We start from the raw sequence: 21540 nt of genomic DNA, 5'->3' as shown, positions 1-21540 counted from the left end.
GGTGAAAAAACTTTTTAAAGTGCTGTTGAATTTGGTTTGCTAATGTTTTGTCGAGGATTTCTGTTTGTTTGTTTTGAGACAGAATCTCACTCTGTCACCCAGGCTAGAGTGCAGTGGCACGACTGAGGCTCACTGAAACCTCTGCCTCCCAGGTTCAAGTGATTCTCCTGCCTCAGCCTCCTGAGTAGCTGGGACCACAAGCATGCACCACCACACCTGGCTAATTTTTGTATTTTTAGTAGAGATGGGGTTTCACCATGTTGGCCAGGCTGGTCTCGAACTCCTGACCTCAGGTGATCCACCCGCCTTGGCTTCTCAAAGTGCTGGGATTACAGGCGTGAGCCACCACACCCAGCCTGGCTTGTAGGTTTCTTATAGTGTCCTTGTCTGCCTTTGGCATAAGGGTAGTGCTGGCCTTGTAAAATGAGTTTGGAAGTATTCTCCTCTTCAATTTTCAGGAAGAGTTTGAGAAGGGTTGATATTAGTTCTTCTTTAAATGTTAGGTATAAGGCCTGGCACGGGAGGCCAAGGAGGGCACTTTGGGAGGCCGAGGCAGGCAGATTACTTGAGGTCAGGGGTTCGAGACCAGCCTAGCCAACATGGTGAAACCCCATCTCTACTAAAAATACAAAAATTAGTCAGGTGTGGTGGTGCACGCCTGTAGTCCTAGCTGCTCGGGAGGCTGAGGCAGGAGAATCACTTGAACCCAGGAGGTGGAGGTTGCAGTGAGCCACGATCATACCACTGTACTCCAACCCGGGCAACAGAGCAAGACTCTGTCTCAAAAAAAAAAAAAAAACATACAAATATCAGTAGCATTTCTATACACTAAAACCTATCTGAAAGAGAAATTAATAGGAAAACAATCCCATTTACAATACCACCAAAAAAAAAAAAGTCAGGAGTAAATTTAACCAAAGAGATGAAAGACCTGTATACTGAGGACAATAAAAGATTGATAAAGAAACTGAAGATAAAAATAAATGGAATGATATCCTATGTTCATGGATTAGAAGAATATTGTTAAAATGTCTACACTACCCAAGAAAGCTACAGATTCTGTGTAATCTCAAGTTCCAATGCCAGTTTTCACAGAAATAGAAGAAAAAAATTCTAAAATTCAAGTGGAACCACAAAAGACCCCAAACAGCCAAAGCAATCTTGAGCCAAAAAAAAAAAAAAAAAAAAAAGCTGGAGGCATTATATTCTCTGAGTTCAAAACATGTTATAAAGTTGTTGTAACAGAATGGTACTGGCATAAAAACACTCACACTGGAACAGGAGCACAGAAATAAACTCAACTATTTATGGTTAATTGATATTTTACAAAGGTACCAAGAACACACAATGGGGAAAGGACAGTTTCTTTATAAATTTTGGTAAATTGGATATCCACATGCAGAAAACTGCAACTGGACCCTTATCTCACACCACATACAAAAATCAACTCAAAGCCAGGTGCAGCGGCTCACACCTGTAATCCTAGCACTTTAGGAAGCCGAGGTGGGCAGATCTCTTGAGCCCAGGAATTTGAGACCAGCCCGGGCAACATGGCAAAACCATCTCTACAAAAAATAAAAAAAATTAGCAGGGTGTGGTGGTGTGCACCTGTAATCCCAGCTATTTGTGGGGATGAGGCAGGAGGACTGCTTGAACCTGGGAGGTTGAGGATGCAGTGAGCTGTGATTCTACCACTGTACTACAGCCTGGACAACAGTGAAACCCTGTCTCAAAAAAAAAAATAATAATAATAAAACTCAAGATGGATTAAAGACTTAAACATAGGCCGGGCGCGGTGGCTCAAGCCTGTAATCCCAGCACTTTGGGAGGCCGAGGCGGGTGGATCACGAGGTCAGGAGATCGAGACCATCCTGGCTAACATGGTGAAACCCCGTCTCTACTAAAAATACAAAAAACTAGCCGGGCGTGGTGGCGGGCACCTGTAGTCCCAGCTACTCGGAGGCTGAGGCCAGAGAATGGCGTGAACCCGGGAGGTAGAGCTTGCAGTGAGCCGAGATCGCGCCACTGCACTCCAGCCTGGGCGACAGAGCGAGACTCCGTCTCAAAAAAAAAAAAAAAAAAAAAAAAAAGACTTAAACATAAGACCTGAAACTGTAAAACTACTAGAAAAAAAACATAGAAGAAAAGCTCCAGCATATTGGTCTGGGCAATGATTTCTTGAATAGGCCTTCAAAAGTATAAGCAACAAAAGCAAAAATAGACAAAATGGCTCATATCAAACTAAAAAGCTTCTGCACAGCAAAGGAAACTTTTAACAGAGTGCAGAGACAACCCAAGGATTGGGAAAAAATATTTTCAAACCATACATTTATAAAGGGGCTAGGCCAGGCCCAGTGGCTCACACCTCTAATCCCAGCACTTTGGAAGGGTGAGGTAGGCACACAACTTGAGGGCAGGAGTTTGAGACCAGCCTGGCCAACATGGTGAAACCCTGTCTCTACTAAAATTACAAACATTAGCCAGGCATAGCAGTGCACATCTGTAATCCCAGTTACACGGGAGGCTGAGGCAGGAGAATCACTTAAACCCAGGAGGCGAAGATTGCAGTGAGCAACTGCGCTCAAACCTAGGTGACAGAGTGAGACTTCGTCTCAAAAAAGAAAAAAAAAAAAGAAGAAGAAAAAGAAAAGGGTCTAATATCCAAAATATATAAGGAACTCAATTCAATACCAAGATAACAAATAACCCAATTAATAAATGGGCAAAGGACCTGAAGAGACATGAATCAAAAGAAGATATAAAAATGGCCAATAGATGTTTGAAAAAAATGCTCAACATCTCTAAGCATAGGGAAATGCAAATAAAATCATGAGATATCACCTCACACCTGTCAGAAGGGCTACATCGAGGTTCCTCAAAACAATAAAAATAGATTTACCTTATTATCCAGTAATCCCACTTCTGGGTATATATCCAATGGAATTGAAAGCAGTATGTTGAAGACATATCTGCACTTCCATGTTCATTTCAGCATTATTCACAACAGCCAAGAGACAGAAGCCAACCTAAGTGTCCATCAACAAATGAGTGGCTAAATAAAATGTGGTGCATATATACACAAAAGAATACTATTTAACCTCAAAAGAGAAGGAAATTATGTCATTTGCAACAATATAGATGAACCTGGAGGACATTATGTTAAGTGAAATAAGCCAGACACAGAAAGACAAATATTGTATGATCTTATTTATATGTGGAATCTAAAAAAGTTGATCTCATAAAAACAAACTAAAAAAATGATTACCAGAGGTGGGGTGGGTGGGTGAAGGGAATGGGGATAAAGGAGATGATGATCAAAGGGTACAAAGTTTCAGCTAGACTGGAAGAATATGGTTTAATGATATGGATTATATTAATCTCATAAGAGTATTATAAGTTTATTTTCTAATTTTAAAAGATTCAAAAGTTTAGTTAGAAATTTTTTTTTTTTTTTTTTTTTGAGATGAAATCTCTGTTGCCTGGGCTGGAGTGCAGTGGGACAATCTCAGCTCACTGCAACCACTACCTCCTGAGTTCAAGCTGTTCTCCTGCCTCAGCCTCCCGAGTAGCTGAGATTACAGGCATGTGCCACCATGCTTGGCTAATTTTTGTATTTTCAGTAGAAACGGGGTTTTGTCATGTTGGCCAGGCTGGTCTTGAACTCCTGACTTCAAGTGATCTACCCACCTCGGCTTCCCAAAGTGCTGGGATTACAGGCGTGAGCCACTGTGCCTCGCCAGAAATGTTTAAATAATACGAACTGCCACAGACTAGAAGATAATAGGATGTTCTTCATTAAAACAACAACAATAATAATATTGAAGCTGAGTGCAGTGACGCTTGGCTCTAGTCTCAGCTACTCGGGAAGCTGACACAAAAGGATCACTTAAACCCAGGAGTTTGAATCCAGCCTGGGCAAAATAGCAAGACCCTGTTTTATATTGAATATTTATACTACAGTCAGTAAACCTGGATGTAATATAAAGACCTCAGAATTTCAACTGTGGCCTGTCTCAGGTGAAAACTATCTCTAGGACTGAAACTATTCTTTCAGAGATAAAAATGCCTTATGGAAAAAGATACCTGCTTTCTGAGGGAATATAATAAATACAATATCAAGTACTCCATGATTCAGAGCAAATGTCTGTTTTCTGTAGTAAACATTAGACCAACACTTGATTGCTGCCATGGTTTGGATGTGTCCCAACCCAAATCTCATCTTGAATTGTAATAATGCCCACGTGTCAAGGGCTGGGACAAGTGGAGATAACTGAATCATGGGGGGGTGGTTTCCCCCATACTGTTCTCTTGGTAGTGAATACGTCTCACCAAATCCGATGGTTTTATAAGTAGGAGTTCCCCTGTACAAGCTCTCTTGCCTGGCGCCATGTAAGACATCACTTGGCTCCTTATTTGCCTTCAGCCACAATTGTGAGGTCTCCCCAGCCATGTGGAACTCTGAGTTAATTAAACCTCTTTCCTTTATAAATTACCCAGTCTCAGCTATGTCTTTATTAGCAGCGTGAGAACAGACAAATTGCCATTTTGGCATGTTTTAGGGGAGGGAATAGATTTCTCCTTTTGTCTCACACCTCACACACAAATGTTCTTAAAATGTCATTCCTACAGAGGCTTCATTATCAGCACTCCTATTGAAAGACCTTACCCATGACACATTCTAAATTTGGGTGGATTATGATAAAACAGAACTGATTTCACTCAGTACCACATAAAATACGCTCTTTCCTGTCTTTGATCCCCTCCAGCCTCAGGAGCTATCACTTCCCATCTCCTGGTGGGCCTGTCAGGATGAGATTTGGGGAGTGTACCAATCCACCAACTGAGTGAATTAACACCTTATTCTCATGAATAATCTCTATAGCCCTCTACAGTGGGGTCGAAATTAATCACAAAATCTTTCAATATATTTTTATAAACACATGACTAACACATTAAAAAGTTCATAGGTTTTAGACCGGGAGTGATGGCTCACACTTGTAATCCCAGCACTCTGGGAGGCCGAGACGGGAGGCTCACAAGGTCAGGAGATGGAGACCATCCTGGCTAACACGGTGAAACCCCGTCTCTACTAAAAATACAAAAAAATTAGCCGGGCGTGGTGGTGGGCGCTTGTAGTCCCAGCTACTCCGGAGGCTGAGGCAGGAGAACGGCATGAACCTGGGAGGCGGAGCTTGCAGTGAGCCGAGATCTCGCCACTGCACTCCAGCCTGGGCAACACAGCAAGACTCTGTCTCAAAAAAAAAAAAAAAGTTTATAGGTTTTAGAATCAACAAGTCTTGAGTTTAAGATTTTTATGGACATTTATCTTATGGACAAGTTACTTAACTGCCTGAGCCTGTTTCTTCATCTGTAAAAATGGAAATAACAATATTTACCTTGTTATGATTGAATGTGCTCACTTTGAGATTACCTTAGCTGTTCTTTACTTGTTTTTCCTTTTGCACTTTCCACATGATACTGATAAATATACATCTCTATCCACCTTTCCTATCCATGACAATTTATAATTCCATTTCTGGTTCAAGAGGGCTATAGAATTATTGTTATTGGATATGGATTATAAAATCTATAAATTGAGAAATTATTTTTATGGTCAGGATATATATAAATGGGGGTAGGGAAGACAGAGGAAAAATAATTTACTCTGCTAAACTGCCTAAGTAATGCCAAAGAAGGGCTCTGGCTAAAAATGTTGAGAATAAATTTGGGGCTGAAATTATGCCCAAAGAAAAAATTATCCTTTAATACAAAATAAATCATCTGTTCAGGTGTCAGTCCCCACCCTGGACAGAGGGCTCAATGGCTAGAACCTTATTTCAGGTAATCATATATCACAACTATTAAGATAGAGCTGCTTACATAAAACAAAGAGTAATTCAAGCCAAGTAACAGTGTCTTGAATGAGAGAGAAATTTATCTTTTATACACTGGAAGTTCTGCAAGGAGCGAAAAAAATAAAAATTAAAAAACTTCCTGGCTGGGTGCAGTGGCTCATGCCTGTAATCCCAGCGCTTTGGGAGGCCGAGGCAGGCAGATCACCTGAGGTCAGGAGTTCAAGACCAGCCTGGCCAACATGGTGAAATCCCATCTCCACTAAATACAAAAAATTAGCCAGGTGCAGTGGCACATGCCTGTAATCCCAGCTACTTGGGAGACTGAGATAGGAGAATTGCTTGAACCCAGGAGGCGAAGGTTGCAGTGAGCTGAGATTGCGCCACTGCACTCCAGCCTGGGCAACAAGAGCGAAACTTTGTCCTCCCCTCCCCACCCGCCAAAAAAAAAAAAAAAAAGAAATTTCCCTATCACATTAAAGTCTACAGGAAGGCTGTCCAGGACTGGCATGGTGGCTCCATAATCATCTGAGATCTAGGGTCCCCTCTCTCTTTCTGCTCCATCATCCTAACAACTGACACTGATTCTCAAGATCATCTCATGGTCCAAGAGGGCTGGTGGCCCTCTAACCATCTGTGACACAAGCCAAAAGAAGGAACGACAGAAAGGCAAGAGAGAACACACCTGCCAGCTGAGTCAGCTCTTTTTTCTTTTTTTTTTTTTTAAGAGACAGAGTCTCACTCTGTCGCCAAGGCTGGAGTGCAGTGGTGTGATCTCAGCTCACTGCAAGCTCCACCTCCAGGGTTCACGCCATTCTCCTGCCTCAGCCTCCCAAGTAGCTGGGACTACGGGCACCCGCCACCATGCCCGGCTAATTTTTTTTGTATGTTTAGTAGAGACGAGGTTTCACCGTGTTAGCCAGAATGGTCTCAATCTCCTGACCTCGTGATCCACCCACCTTGGCCTCTCGAAGTGCTAGGATTACAAGGGGGAGCCACAGCGCCTGGCCTGAGTCAGCTCCTTTTAAAGCAGCCTCCTGGGAAGTTGACTTGATATTGGTAGAATTAGTCACATAGCCGTATCTCTTGTCAGAGAGGAGGAAAAATTCAATCTTTTTTTTTTTTTTTTTTTTTTTTTGAGACGGAGTCTCGCTCTGTCTCCCAGGCTGGAGTGCAGTGGCGCAATCTCGGCTCACTGCAAGCTCCGCCTCCCGGGTTCACGCCATTCTCCTGCCTCAGCCTCCCGAGTAGCTGGGACTACAGGCGCCCGCCCCTGCGCCCGGCTAATTTTTTCTATTTTTAGTAGAGACGGGGTTTCACCATGGTCTCGATCTCCTGACCTTGTGATCCGCCCACCTCGGCCTCCCAAAGTGCTGGGATTACAGGCGTGAGCCACCACGCCCGGCCAATTCAATCTTTTGGCTGGGGACATAAGCTCCAAATAAAGTGGGGACTGACATTCTTTTACTAAAGTGCAAGGGAAGAATGGACATTGGTGGCCCCAGCAATCTCTGCTATAATGTTTCAAATCCATGTGAGAAAGGCTGGGCAAACTGGCTCATGCCTGCAATCTCAGCACCTTGGGAGCTGAGGTGGGAGGATTGCTTGAGACTAGGAATTTGAGACCAGCTAGGGCAACACAGTGAGACCCCGTCTCTACAAAAAATTAAAAATTAGCCAGGCGTGATGGCATGTACCTGTAGTCCCAGCTACTGGGGAGGCTGATGTGGGAGGATTACTTGAGCCCAAGAGAGCAAGGCTGCAGTGAGGTATAATCACACCACTGCATTCCAGCCTGGGCAACAGAGGAAGACGCTGCCTTTAAAAAACAAAAACCATTTGAGAGGATAAAAATTTCAAGCACCTTGGAAAGGAGACAGCTTTGTAGGCCTAGGAAATCTGTTCCATCCTTTCCAACTTTAAGTGACCCCAGGGACATCAGAAAAGTAGTGAGTCCTTCCCACATCCCCCTCAGCCTTTTGTAGGCAGTTTGTGGAAGAAGAAATAATTTAAAAGCCAGTTAAGTCGACTCTGCTTCCATTCTTGATTGGTCTCTAACTAGCTGTGGGGCAAAATTATCTGTTAAGGAGAGTATTGAAATTCAAGCCTAAGTAAGACATTGTGATAATTGAACAAATACGTGAAAGAAAAAATCACTTTAGGTAAAATGTCCAGATTTTTAAAATATTGTTTTACTGGAAAATATTAAAGCCTCCACAGCACTCTCCTCTTTTCAAAACCTTTCCAGGCCAGGCATGGCATGGTGGCTTATGCCTGTAATCCCAGTACTCTGGGAGGCGAGGCAGGCAGATCACTGAGTCTGAAGGCCAGCCTAGGCAACATAGCGAAACTCTGTTTCTACTAAAAATACAAAAATTAGTCGGGCATGGTGGCACTTATCTGTAATTTCAGCTACTTGGGAGGCTGAGGCAGGAGGATGGCTTGAGCCCAGGAGGAAGAGGTTGCATGCAGTGAGCCAAGATCACACCACTGCACTCCAGCCTGGGTGACAGAGTGAGACCGTGTCAAATAAATAAAACATACATACATATATACCTTTCCAGAACATCCTGTAACCCTTGGAACAAAACCCCAAAATCCTTAACAGTAAAGACTCCCACATTTTCTTGGCTCAAGGTGCTCATAGTGTCTCAGCAGTTTTTTTCAAGGCCCACTCAGGCCAAAAGAAATAACTAACATTTTGGTCTATTAAGTAGTTAGATCCAAACAATAAATATTCATGTCCTAACAACTTAGCATCTACTGGGCACTGCATAACTTTTCAAACCTTAGAACTGTATTGGACACAGCCATCCTCATCTTTTGCTCCACACCGATTTTCCCTTAAGTCTTGCTTTTTATCACAGCAAGGAGGGAAAAACACATCCAAAGGAACGTAACTGGATTTAAAGTGGAAACTAGCTCGAGGTAGTCGTTCCTGTGATGTTCGACAGATGTCGCTGTGTTTCCCTCAAATTTTAAAAATATCCAAGGCATCCTGGTGAGTTTGCTGGGGCACCCCAGGGAGCCTCAAAACACAGTTTGGGACATGGTTTATAAAGCCTTGCATTAACTGGCCCCTGACCATTTCTTCAGCCTTATCTGCCACTGTTCTCCTTGTTCACTACACTCCAGTTCTACTGGCCTTTTATTTTCCCAAAAGAGCCAAGCTCCTTCTTAGTCTTTTTTCATGCTTTGCCTTCATTTGGAGGACTTTTCAACTGGAAAAGCTTTCTTTACTTCTTCTAGTTTATATCAGGGACCCCTGTTATTCTCTCACTAGCCTACAGGCTCCACAAAGGCAGGGACCATGTCTGTTTTCTAGACCATCTTACACTCAGTGTCTAGCACAGTTCCTGGCACATAGTAGAAACTCAAGTGGTTTAAAAACATATGTTTCTGGCTAGGCGCAGTGGCTCACGCCTGTAATCCCAGCACTTTGGGAGTCCGAGGCGGGTGGATCGCCTAAGGTCCAGAGTTTGAGACCAGCCTGGCCAACATAGTGAAACTCCGTCTCTACTAAAAATCCAAAATATTAGCTGGGCGTGGTGGTATGCACCTGTAATCCCAGCTTCTTGGGAGGCTGTGGCAGAAGAATTGCTTGAACCCAGGAGACAGAGGTTGCAGTGAGCCAAGATCACGCCACTGCACTCCAGCCTGGGCAACAGAGCGAGACTCCATCTCAAAAATAATTAATTAATTAATTAATTAAAATATATGTTTCCATTGACATTCATTAATAACTTAATCTCCAGATGCATAAGTAATCCAAGTGAAATACAAGAGAAATTCCTTTCTTGTTAGCAGTTCAGTTCATCAATAAGCAATTATAAATCTAAAAATTCATGGCATCTTAGAATGTGATTGCCAGCATACTTACAATGACATTTTAAAAAACAAATTAGAGGACAGGCGCAGTGACTCACGCCTGTAATCCCGGCACTTTAGGAGACCGAGGTGCGTGGATCACCTGAGGCCAGGAGTTTGAGACCAACCTGGCCAACATGGTGAAACCCCATCTCAACTAAAAATACTAAAAATATAAAAATTACCCAGATGTGGTGGCACGTGCCTGTAGTCCCAGCTACTCGGGAGGCTGAGGCAGGAGAATCACTTGAGCCCAGGAGGGAGAGGTTGCAGTGAGCCGAGATGCCGCCACTGCACTCCACCCTGGGCAACAGAGTGAGACTCCTTCTCCAAAAATAAAAATAAAAATTAGTCTTTTCAATAAATGGTGCTAGAACAACTGGATATCCATATGCAAAAGAATGAAGTTGGCCCACTACCTGACCATATTAAAAAATTAATGCAAAATAGACTATAGACTTAAATATAAGCACTAAAACTCTAAAACCCTTAATATGTGAGTAAATTTTTATAACCTTAGATTAGGCAATGATTTATTTGATGTAACACCAAAAGCACAAGCAACAGAAGAAAAATTAGATAAACTCCATCAAAATTCAAAACTTTTTAGTTTCAAAGCACACCATTAAGAAAGTGAAAAGACAGCCCACAAAATGGAAAAATTTTTTGCAAATTATATATCCAGTAAGGGACTTGTATCCAGCATATATGACGAACTTTTACAAATGAATAAAAAGACAAATAACTCAATTTAAAAATGGAGCAAAGATAGGAATTTCTCCAAAGAAGATACAAGCAGCACATGAAAAGATGCTCAGTATCATTAGACATTAGGGAAATGCAAATCAAAACCACCATGAGATACCACTTCACAGCCATTAGGATGGCTAAAATAAAAAAGACAGACAATAACAAATGTTGACAAGGATGTGGAGAAATTGAAATCCTCATACACTGGGATTATAAAATGTATGAATGGGATTATAAAATGTATGAATGGGATTATAAAATGGGGCAGCCACTTTGGAAAACAGTTTGAGACCTCTCCAAAATGTTAAAATATAAAGTTACCATATGACCCAGTAATTCTACTGACAGGTATATACCCAAAGAAATGAAAATATCTGTTCACACAAAAATTTGTACATGAATGTTCATGGCAGCATTATTCATAATAGCCAAAAAGTACAAACAACTGAAATGTCCATCAACTGATGAATAAAGGAAGTGTGGTATTTCTATGCAACAGAATATGATTTGATTATAAAAAATGAAGTAGTGATACATGCTACAACTTAGACGAACCTTGAAAACAGGCTAAGTCAGAGAAGCCAGTCACAAAGATCACATATTATAAAATTCCACTCATATAAAATGTCCAGAACAGGGAAATCTGCAAAGATAGTAGACTAATGGTTGCCAGGAGCTCAGAGGAAGACAGAATGTAAAGTGACTGCTAATAGGTATGGGGTTTTCTTTTTGGGGGTGATAAAAAGATTCAAAATTAGATAGTTGTGATGGGATTGCACAATACTAAAAAACATGGAATGGTACACTTAAAAAGGCAAATTTCTTGGTCTATGAGTATCTCAATATACTTATTATTTTAAAAACATTTGAAAAATCATGTCTCCTTCATGATCTGCAGAATAAAGTTCTGACTGTAAGATTGTCTATAAGGCTCATAAGATCTGATACTTCCTACCATTCCTTCTTTATTCCCTCCAAACCCAGAGGCTCCAACAAACTACTTGGGGTTTCTTCTGCTTCACTCGTGCACTGTAGCTTTGTACATTTGGTTCTCTTTGCTTTGAGTACCCTTCCTTCATCTGCCTAGTAAATGCCCACTTGTCCCTTAAGACCGAACTCACTCCACACTGCACTGGTGGCCCTCTTTAGTGCTCACAAGACATTCTGTGCATATGCCATTGTAGCATGCATGGGACTGTTTCATAAATGTCAGCTTCCTTGCTGTGCTCCCACAGGACTGACTTGCTTCAAGGCAGGGACTATGTTATGTTTATCTTTGCATTCCCAACACCCAGCAGAGGTGCTCAATAAATGAAATAAAGGAATTAATGGATGGAATGAATAAACTCTTCATGCGTGTATTCATTTTATGATCTCTCTCCAACTCTTACTCATGTCCCTTAACATATAGTTTTTATATGTTACATTTTTCATGCCTGTATGATTAGCCTATGGTTTTAAAATCTACAGCTTTTGGCTAGGTGTCACGGCTCATGCCTGTAATCCCAGTATTTTGGGAAGCTGAGGCAGAAGGATCCGTTGAGCCCAGGAGTTCAAGACAAGCCTAGGCAACAGAGGGAGACTCCATCTCTACAAAAAATACGAATATTAGCTGGGCGTGGTAGCACACGCTTGTAGTCCCAGCTACTCAGGAGACTGAGGTGGGAGCATCACCTGAGCCCAGGGAGCTCAAGCCTGCAGTAAGCCATGATTGCGCCACTGCACTCCAGCCTGGGTGATGGTAAGACCCCGTCTCAAATAAATAAATAAATAAATTTAAAAAATAAAAACAAAAATAAAATCTACTTTTTTTTTTTTTTTTTTTTTTTTTTAGAGAGAGTCTCACTCCAGCTGGAGTGCAGTGGCTCAATCTCAGCTCACTGCAGCCTCGACCTCCTGGGTTCAAGCCATCCTCCTGCCTCAGCCCTCCCAAGTAGCTGGAACTATAGGCACGTACCACTACACCCAGTTAATATATATATATATATTTTTTTTTGTAGAGATGAAGGTCTCACCATGTTGCCCAGGCTGGTCTCGAACTCAAGCAATCCGCCCACCTTGGTCTCCCAAAGTGCTAGGATAACAGGCATGAGCCATCACACCCAGCCAAAATCTACTGCTTTTGTAAAAAAGTAAGTTAAACAAAGGAGTGTTTAATAAATTATTAGCAAGTTTCTTTTATCAGATGATGTTTTATATGGATTGTATAATTTAGGTAACCAGTTGCTATTTACTATCACAATTCAATTACTATCAATGCATTATTAATTAACATTGTGATTGAGGTTTTACAAATAACTGGTGGGTGAATCTGATAAATTGTGTCTGAGTTAATAAGTTGAAGCTGGTATGTATTATACCATTGAAGTCGGTAATTATAGTTTGAGACCATTTTGAACTACATTTCACTAATTATTGCATTTCAATACTGCTACCTTTTCATTACCACTTCATGTGACACAGATTACTGATAAATTCCTTTATTGTGAGGTCATTCTCCTAAATTAGAAAGAACCAGAGACGGGACATGTAAGACCCAAAGTGAGTTTGTGGATCAGAGAGTGAGTCACAGTGATTGGACTCCAAAAAACACCTCCTACTGTGTTTATTTTCTAGGTCTAAATTCAACTTGGATTTAGAAAAATACAGGACTTGACTCCTCATCAGTCTTTTAGCTCAGGCGTGGGTTAGGAAGGATATGTCAGAGTTAGGAAGGCATGTCAGTAAAAAGGTACATTTTGAAGTGGTAGTGTCTTTATGCTTACATTTGTCTTTGTCAGGAAGTGGCTGTGGAAGCTGAGAATGTGATGTCTCTTGACAGGGAGTAGGGCTTACACAGAATTTGTCTGCATAATCTTCCAGATTCATTGTTTTAGATAGTTCTTTCAAACTTTTACACACTACAGAAACTCCATCCACATTGTTTCTCAGGTGTGGTGGCTCACGCCTGTAATTACTGCACTTTAGGAGGCCGAGGTGGGAGGATTGAGCCCAGGAGTTGAGGCCAGGTTGGGCAACATAGTAAGACCCCCATCTCTATAAGTGAGTAAGTAAATAAATACATATGTAATAAAAATAGATTGTTTTTGGAGGAATATATTATATATATTAAGGAATGATCACCTTTCCAATTTTTTAAAGAATCTTGAGTAAACAAACTTTAGCTGAGCCTTCAGAATCAATGAGGATTGGGACAGCTTCATGACTATTGCCTATGAGTTGATAAAATCACTGCTTTCATCTTCACTCTGCACTGGTGGTAATAATAGCTCCAGGGTTCCTATTTCTGTGCTGGACAAGGGCTTTACATGCATTCTCTCTCTTGATCCTCCCCATAATCCTGAGAGGGAAGAGGTCATAGAATCCCTATTTTACACATGATTTGGAAACTGAGCCTTACAGCAGCTAAATCAATGGCCTGAAACTGCACCGCTACTAGTGTCTGAGCTGAGATTGCATTCAGTGGTTGCTCTCACGAAGTTCCTAATAGTTGTTACTGCCATCCATGTGTGGTCTGGTAAGTGGATAATTATAGCTTAGTTGTTTACAGCACAAAAGTACCTAGTACCAGATTGTTTGGTGTCCTTCTGTCACACCTGTTAATTGTTTGCTTGAGCTTGAAATTGCTCAGAATAGTTGTATGGTAGGCAGAATAATGCAACCCCTCCTCACCAAGATGTTCCTATCCTAACCTCCAAAGTCTTTGAATGTTAACTTATATGACAAAAGGGACTCCGCAGATGTGATTAAGTTAAGGATCTTGAGAGGGGGAATTATCCTAAACTACCAAGTGGGGTACAAGGTAACCATAATGTTCACTTATAGGTAACTATAAGTGAAAGACGGAGGCAGGAGAGACAGAGTCAGAGGAAATGTGGTGACTGAAGCAGAGGTCAGAGTGATGCAATTGCTGCCTGGGGCCACAGACCAAAGATGATGGGCAGGTGGAGCATGGTGGCTCACACCTGTAATGCCAGCACTTTGGGAGGCCGAGGTAGGTGGATCACAAGGTCAGGAGATCGAGACCATCCTGGCTAACACAGTGAAACCCCATCTCTACTAAAAATACAAAATATTAGCCAGGCATGGTAGCAGATGCCTGTAGTCCCAGCTACTCAGGAGGCTGAGGCAGGGGAATGGCGTGAACCCTGGAGGCAGAGCTTGCAGTGAGCCGAGATCGCGCCACTGCACTCCAGCCTGGGTGACAGAGTGAGACTCCATCTCAAAAAAAAAAAAAAAAAAAAATTGATGGGCAGCCTCTAGACGTTGGAAAAGGCAAAGGAGTATCCCGCTACAGTCTCTGGGCTTTAGCCCCATCAGGCTTATTTCTGCCAGTTGTGGTGGCTCATGCCTGTAATCCCAACTACTCAGGAGGCTGAGGTGGGAGGCTCACTTGAGGCCAGGAGTTTGAGGCTGCAGTGACCTATGATCACACCCTGCACTCCAGCAGCCTGGGTGGGCAACAGAACCAGAGACTATCTCTTAAAAACCTATGTATATATAGAGAGAGACTTATTTCTCTGACTCTGTAAGACAATAAATAATAAATTTTTGTTGTTTTAAGCAAGTAATTTTGTGGTAATTTGTTATAGCAACAATTGAACACTAATACATGTCGTATCTGACACTCAGATCCCTCCACTACACAGTGACCAAAATTCATGCAGCGATGATTAGCAATGCTGCCCCTTTACCAAGTGGTGGTAAGTTCTGGTTATAACTCACAGGGGTGAAGGCAGGAAGCTGCTACTGACCCTGACATTCTCAGAGCCATCCTCACAAAGGCATGTAGAAAGCCTTCACAACCTTCAGAAGCTTCCTTTTCATTCTCTCTATACAGCACTAAAGCATCTTAAATTTATTATTTCAGCATCTATTAAGCACCTACTATGTGTCAGGTTTCAGAAATTCAAAGGTAACTAGGACTCAGATCCTTAAGGAGCTTACAGCACAGTAGGGTGGCAGAAGACATAAACAAGTTATTATAAGGTAACAAAATATATGCAAGACAAAAATAACTTCAGGAAAAGAATCCCAGAACATGGGAATTACCATCTCCGTCTGGGGAGGGTAAGAGGGAATGAGAGGCTTGGAAAGGGGTTGAAGTCCGAGCTAGGGGGTGACTAATATCTTTGGAATCCCCAGCTTTAGTGGGTAAGGTTCTGACACCCACTGTAGGTCCCAGTGTCATCAGACCTGGGCTCTGCTGAGGCTGCAGCAAATCTCTGAGGTTGGGAAGGGAAGGTGACCCCAGGATGAAGCGAACAGGAATTTGCTAATACCTACACATAGCAGATGATCAGAGCTCTGGAGAGACATTCTCCATGACTTCTTGGAAGTTCAACAGATAAAGTGAAAGGTTCCATAAATTGTAATGTACCAGCTAGATATAAAGTATTATCCACTTGCTTGGGATTCATGCTTAGACATTGGGAAATTCCTTCTCAATTTTTGTCGCTAAACGAAGTCCATCTTCCAATTGAGAAAACAAACCCAAGATATAGACAGAAAAGTAGGTCTAGGTTTCAATGCCTAGCATGTTCCATTCAAAATACAGTAAATTTTGGCTAAAAGCACTTATCACACAATCTAGGGCAAACATCATGTCATGATTTTCCTGCCTAACCTCAATCCTGAGACCACCACAAACACACCATTTCCTACTGAACACTGATATACTCAGAAACTGAAATCTAAAGCTGGAAATGGCCTTAACGATAATTTAATAACAGTTTGTTTTACAGACGAAGAACCCTGAGGTATGGAGGAGTTAAGATTTAAAAAAAAAGAGAGAGAGAGAGAGAAACTGCCTTGGCGCAGTTATACGGACTTTGCTAGAAGAGACTGCGTCGGCTTATTTGATGTCAGCTGTCATAGCTGGAGCTTCATGAAATGTCTATTAAGAGAGAGTACAATCCATTTCCTATGAAGTCTAAAATGTAAAAGGATATTACTAAGGAATGCTACCACCTAATTTTTTTTTTTACCATCATTATTATTTCAACTAGAGTTTTGAAAAGTGATTTACCAACACTGCGTATCATTTTGTTTTTGCTAAGTACTATCAACTGGGGCAATCCCGTGTAGTAATTTATCTCTAAATAACTGGGGGTTTTCCAAAAAGACTCAAAATGTCGAAATCCAGCCTCTTTCGGGGAAACCACAGGTAACTAAGGAAAGACACCTTCGCAGGAGTTCCCCTCACACGCACCCACCCCTGGCGCAGGGCCCTGTGGAGGCGGTGGAAACGCCCCTCTGGGAGCCCAGCACTTTCTCCCGCCGACTGACGGGTGGTGCCCGGGGGCTGGAGGCGACTCTGCCAGGCTCCCGGGCTCCACTACCGCCGCGCCGCCCCCCGGGCCTGCAGAGCTCGCGCTCTGGGGTCAGGCTGAGGACGCGGGCAGCCGGGGGGCCGGGACAGAGGGCCGGCCTGCGAGCGCGCGGCGCCGGCTAGGGACCCGGCTTGCCCACGTGACCGCCCCGCCCGCCGCCTGCGGCCCGCCGAGCCCCGCCGCCTCCCTCGGGCTGCAGCTCCCGGCGTGCCCCGCACTCTCCGCTGCCCACCCGCTCGCCCGCCCCTCCTTCTCCTCCCAGTGCCACAGAGCCGGAGCCCGAGCTGCCGCCGCAGCCACAGCCGAGGGCACTATGGTAAGACGAGCGCGCTGGCCGGGAGGCCGCGGCATGGCGAGAAAAGCCCCCCGCGCGGCCCCGCACGGCCCCGGGAGTGAGGCCGCCATTTTAACCTGATTTTGGCCTCCAAGGTGGGCGCTTCTGCTCTGCGGCTCCGCTGCTCTCCAACCGACCGGCCTGCCCTCCGGCCGTCAGGCCCTGCCCTGCTGCTCTTTGGATTTTGGGGAGCGGGGAGGGCCCGGGCGCCGGCGCAGGTTGGGGGTCGGGGTCGGGGCCGGGCGGGCTGGGGCGCGAGAGGGTCTGCGGACTGCAGCCGCTCGCGCCGCCTTTGCCCTTCGCTTCCTAATTTTACTTAACACGCGAGGCTTTAAAATTGGTACGTGCTGCGAACGCTGTGTGGGTCAGGGTCTGGATGGCCTGTAATGAAACCCTTACGGGAGATTAAGAAAGAGGGAAAACACTTTTTAAAATGCTTTCTCGCCGTAAATGCTTTTACACTCGTTCCGTTAGTTTTGGAGTGTCTGCATGTGAGCTGTGGGCCGTGGGCGGTTTGGAGTTTACACTTGATTCTCTTTCCTTATGAGGAAACGTCAGTGGCTAGGATGACTTTAAAGAAAAAAATAGTAGAAGCATTAACTGAAATCCAAAAGTGTTTTTTTAAGGCCAGCCGAGTTGACACAATACAGAAGGTATTTTTGCTGCCGCTCCTGAAGCTCTGACATCACCCAGTGAAATAGGAAACATTTCAGGGATGGGACAACTTGTATTTGTCCCTTTCGCTTCCACATCCAAACCCCTTTAAGAAGGATGAATGGGCAGGATGAGTTAGACTCCTTCGCTGTATCGTCTACTGATTCTTAAAATGTGACAAATCTGATTGGACGACTTACATGGTACGGTGCAATTTTTGATGTCCAGACTAAAGTGAGTCTTCTCTAGGCAAACAGTAATTTTGGTTAAAACCAAAATACGTGTTCTGAATTACTGTTCTGTGTTTATTTTCAGGCTTCTGGAGTTACAGTGAATGATGAAGTCATAAAAGTTTTTAATGATATGAAAGTAAGGAAATCTTCTACACAAGAGGAGATCAAAAAGAGAAAGAAAGCAGTTCTCTTCTGTTTAAGCGATGACAAAAGACAAATAATTGTAGAGGAAGCAAAGCAGATCTTGGTGGGTGACATTGGTGATACTGTAGAGGACCCCTACACATCTTTTGTGAAGTTGCTACCTCTGAATGATTGCCGATATGCTTTGTACGATGCCACATACGAAACAAAAGAGTCTAAGAAAGAAGACCTAGTATTTATATTCTGGTGTGTAAAAACAAAAGAAAAAAGTACTTTTAAAATGCAAGGATTGTTATCATAGTCAGTCTTACCTTTGTTTTTCTTATAAATGGGATTCAGTAATTTTTTTTTTTTTCTGTAGGGCTCCTGAAAGTGCACCTTTAAAAAGCAAGATGATTTATGCTAGCTCTAAAGATGCCATTAAAAAGAAATTTACAGGTACAATCTTGATTATTTTGTGCAGAGAAATTATTATTTATTCATTATAATAAAGTAATAGCGTAATGTTTCTTCTTTTTAGGTATTAAACATGAGTGGCAAGTAAATGGCTTGGATGATATTAAGGACCGTTCGACACTTGGAGAGAAATTGGGAGGCAATGTAGTAGTTTCACTTGAAGGAAAACCATTATAAAATGACAGTCAAGTGCCATCTGGATCTTAAGGAGCTTGCATTTCTCCAGCTCAGTCCATTGGAATAGTATTAGGTTTTGTTTTTTTGTTTTTTTTCCCCCTTTCCACTGGGCCCTTCCAACACAATGAATGAAGGAAATATCATTTATTTAAGCAGCCAATCAGTGATTGCCATTAGACTGTTTAATACTGTTACTTTTATGTAGAACCCAAGGAATGCCTTCCTGTCATATTTTAGCCAAAACAACTGGTTATATGCCTCCCTTGCAGCAAGCACTACAATGTATGTGATCGTCAATGTGAATAGCTTAGAATACTGCAAAGGATAAGCTAATTGAATGCCTTGAAAGTATTATCCACTGGTCAGATGGTCAACTTTTTTCAGTATTATTTATAGTTGCACTTGATTGCAGTTCTGTGAGGCTTGAGCATTCATACACCTCACCTGCCTTGGCAAGCCTATTTTTGTGACATGGCAGCACGGATATAACACTATGCATTAAAAGCACTTTTTGTAACAAGTTTAATATCCTAAAAGGAATGCCAATTAAGTTTTGTTAACTGTGTCATCAACTTATCCTAGTACCTCAGTGTTCATTCCTGTTACCTGCATACCTTCTTAAAAGAAATAGCTGTTATTAATGCCTTTTTGTTTTCCATTGAGTGTACACTACTGAATAAGTGTAGGACTTTTATGTTTACCATGTGAGTCCTGCAACACTAAAGATATTTTGAATATCAGTCATGATGGCAATTTCTGTATAAAAGAGCCTTAAATGGAACATTGTTTTGAGATCAAACTCCCCACCCTTACAAACATGGCCACGTTGCAATAAAAATTGTGGCATATTAGAGAATGTTGCCTTGTTTTCCTTGGAAATTTTGCAAAATGTTATGTGACACAACTTCTAGGGTAATATTATTAATCTCTGCACTGGTCATTTGAGAATTTTTTTTGTACAACATTCATGTGTGATACTTTCCAGATTTGTTGGATTTATTTGGTTTAAAAAATATTCTATCTTAAAGCCAACTAATATAAAATACCATTGTTAAAGAATAGTACTTTTATAAACATTATTTATTTCCTATGTGTTAATATGAAGATCAGAAATTATTTTTTGCACTTTGGCATAAATACTTTTCAATATCTGATTTGTTCTCTGGATAAATTAGCATAGTTATTTTTTTATTCACATTTACATTTCTAAGTAGTTGTGTAGTAGAAGCAGGAAGCTCTTATTGCTTATTTGATCATAATGAAAATAATTTGTAAAATTCCTTTAAAAGTTTAATGATACTTCTGATGTTTCGGAACAGTCATTTCACCTACTATTTCTGAATATATTTTGCAAATTGAATTGGAATAGGAATTGATATAGCAGTCTTAAACATTAGTAGTGGGATTTGGCTATGGTCCAGACTGTGCTCCTTATAGAGAATTTGATCTGCTCAGTGTGAGCGGTTTGCTGTTAGCCAGGGCTATTTATGGCAAACACATGCTTTTGTATCTTGTCATAGTTATCCACAAATGGCAAAACTGGACTTGATTCTACTGGTATGCAAAACAGGCATGCTAGTAAGCAGTCAGTCGTGGCTCAGAACTTAACCCCATAGCTCAGAGGAATGCCTTTATCAGAAAACAGGAAAGAAAATATCCCTTAAAAAGCTTTTTTGAATGTGTGGAAGTAATTTTAGTATAATTAGATTTTTTCCCATATTTTTGAAAGATTTTTCAGATGTGAACATTAAAAATAGGCTTCCATTTAAAATTATATAAATGGTTTGGGATCTTTTTGCACTGAGCAATTTTATTTCAGGCTTCCAGTAGTCCCTGTGAGTTATCCTGGACATTTCGATGGTTTTTGGTAAGGCCAAACTCTAATAAGCAAAACAGAGAATACTGATGTATACTTAACCATATCTGTAACTGATACTTGCACCATGGAATTTTTCATTGAGTTATTTCCTCATTCTTTCAAAAAATAAGGGACTATAAATCAGTTACGTAGTATCTTTTGTTTTTGTAGCTGATTCCTTTTTTCTTGTATGCCTCTTTAGTAATTTCAGAGATTAACTATTGCTTTAAACTGTGATACTTTGATTTGCTAGATTAGCAAAACTGATACTAATATAGTTAAGTTCATCTTTGAAATACATCTTTGTGCGTAGAGCCAAAAAAAAAGATAAAATTAATAGTTCCCTTGTTGTTTGAGATTAATTTGGCATTTGAAATGATCATTTTATTTTACAATCATTTATAATGAATCAATGTTCCAGTTAGCTTTAAAAGGTATACGGTGCTAATTAGTAAAATATTGAAGGCAATATTTTACTGCTAGCTTGCAAAGTTATGAGAGTTTAAAAAATAAAATATATGAAGAGTTTAAAAAATAAAATATATGAAAATATTTAAAGCTGTTGAGATGTGTTTACTTATACTTCAGAACATTAAAAGTTTAAAAACGTGTTTCAAAGAGGCATCATCTATATTCTGTTTTTAAGGATTTTAGTTGATAATTTCTCATCAATACCAATTTTCTTTAAAAACTGAGTATTACAGCAATTAATTTTAGCATTTTCAGACAAATGGGAACAGTTGGCATGTGTCCCAAACTGGCTATCAGCTGTCATTTTCCATCATTATCTAAAATAGTGTGGCCAGCATTGTGTATTGAAATGTGCCTTTTTCGTACATTGGAAGAGAAGCCTCTTACTGGGTTTGAGTTTCTTTGATACAGA

At 41.5% G+C, this 21540-nt stretch overlaps 1 protein-coding gene across 3 annotated transcripts; it reads left to right on the top strand.

The window, feature by feature from the left end:
• The first annotated feature begins 17061 nt into the window (after positions 1-17061).
• On the top strand, positions 17062-21207 carry CFL2 (cofilin 2). Of its 3 annotated transcripts, none has more exons than XM_015143527.3 (4): positions 17062-17117; positions 18105-18412; positions 18528-18604; positions 18687-21207. In XM_015143527.3, the coding sequence occupies exons 1-4, from the start codon at positions 17115-17117 to the stop codon at positions 18797-18799; spliced, it is 501 nt and encodes a 166-aa protein (XP_014999013.1). In that variant the 5' UTR covers positions 17062-17114; the 3' UTR covers positions 18800-21207.
• The last annotated feature ends 333 nt before the right edge of the window (positions 21208-21540 follow it).

The sequence above is a fragment of the Macaca mulatta genome, chromosome 7 (genome assembly GCF_049350105.2).
Source record: "Macaca mulatta isolate MMU2019108-1 chromosome 7, T2T-MMU8v2.0, whole genome shotgun sequence".
NCBI classification, from domain to species: domain Eukaryota; kingdom Metazoa; phylum Chordata; class Mammalia; order Primates; family Cercopithecidae; genus Macaca; species Macaca mulatta.
Note: the sequence above shows the minus strand (reverse complement) of the source record. Positions and strands in the feature narration are given on the sequence as shown.

Bases quoted from the DNA above. Each gene is read 5' to 3' on its own strand.
- CFL2 (XM_015143527.3), top strand. The intron at 18,413-18,527 runs GTGTGTAAAAAC...TTTTTTCTGTAG, and splicing joins GACCTAGTATTTATATTCTG to GGCTCCTGAAAGTGCACCTT. The intron at 18,605-18,686 runs GTACAATCTTGA...TCTTCTTTTTAG, and splicing joins CATTAAAAAGAAATTTACAG to GTATTAAACATGAGTGGCAA.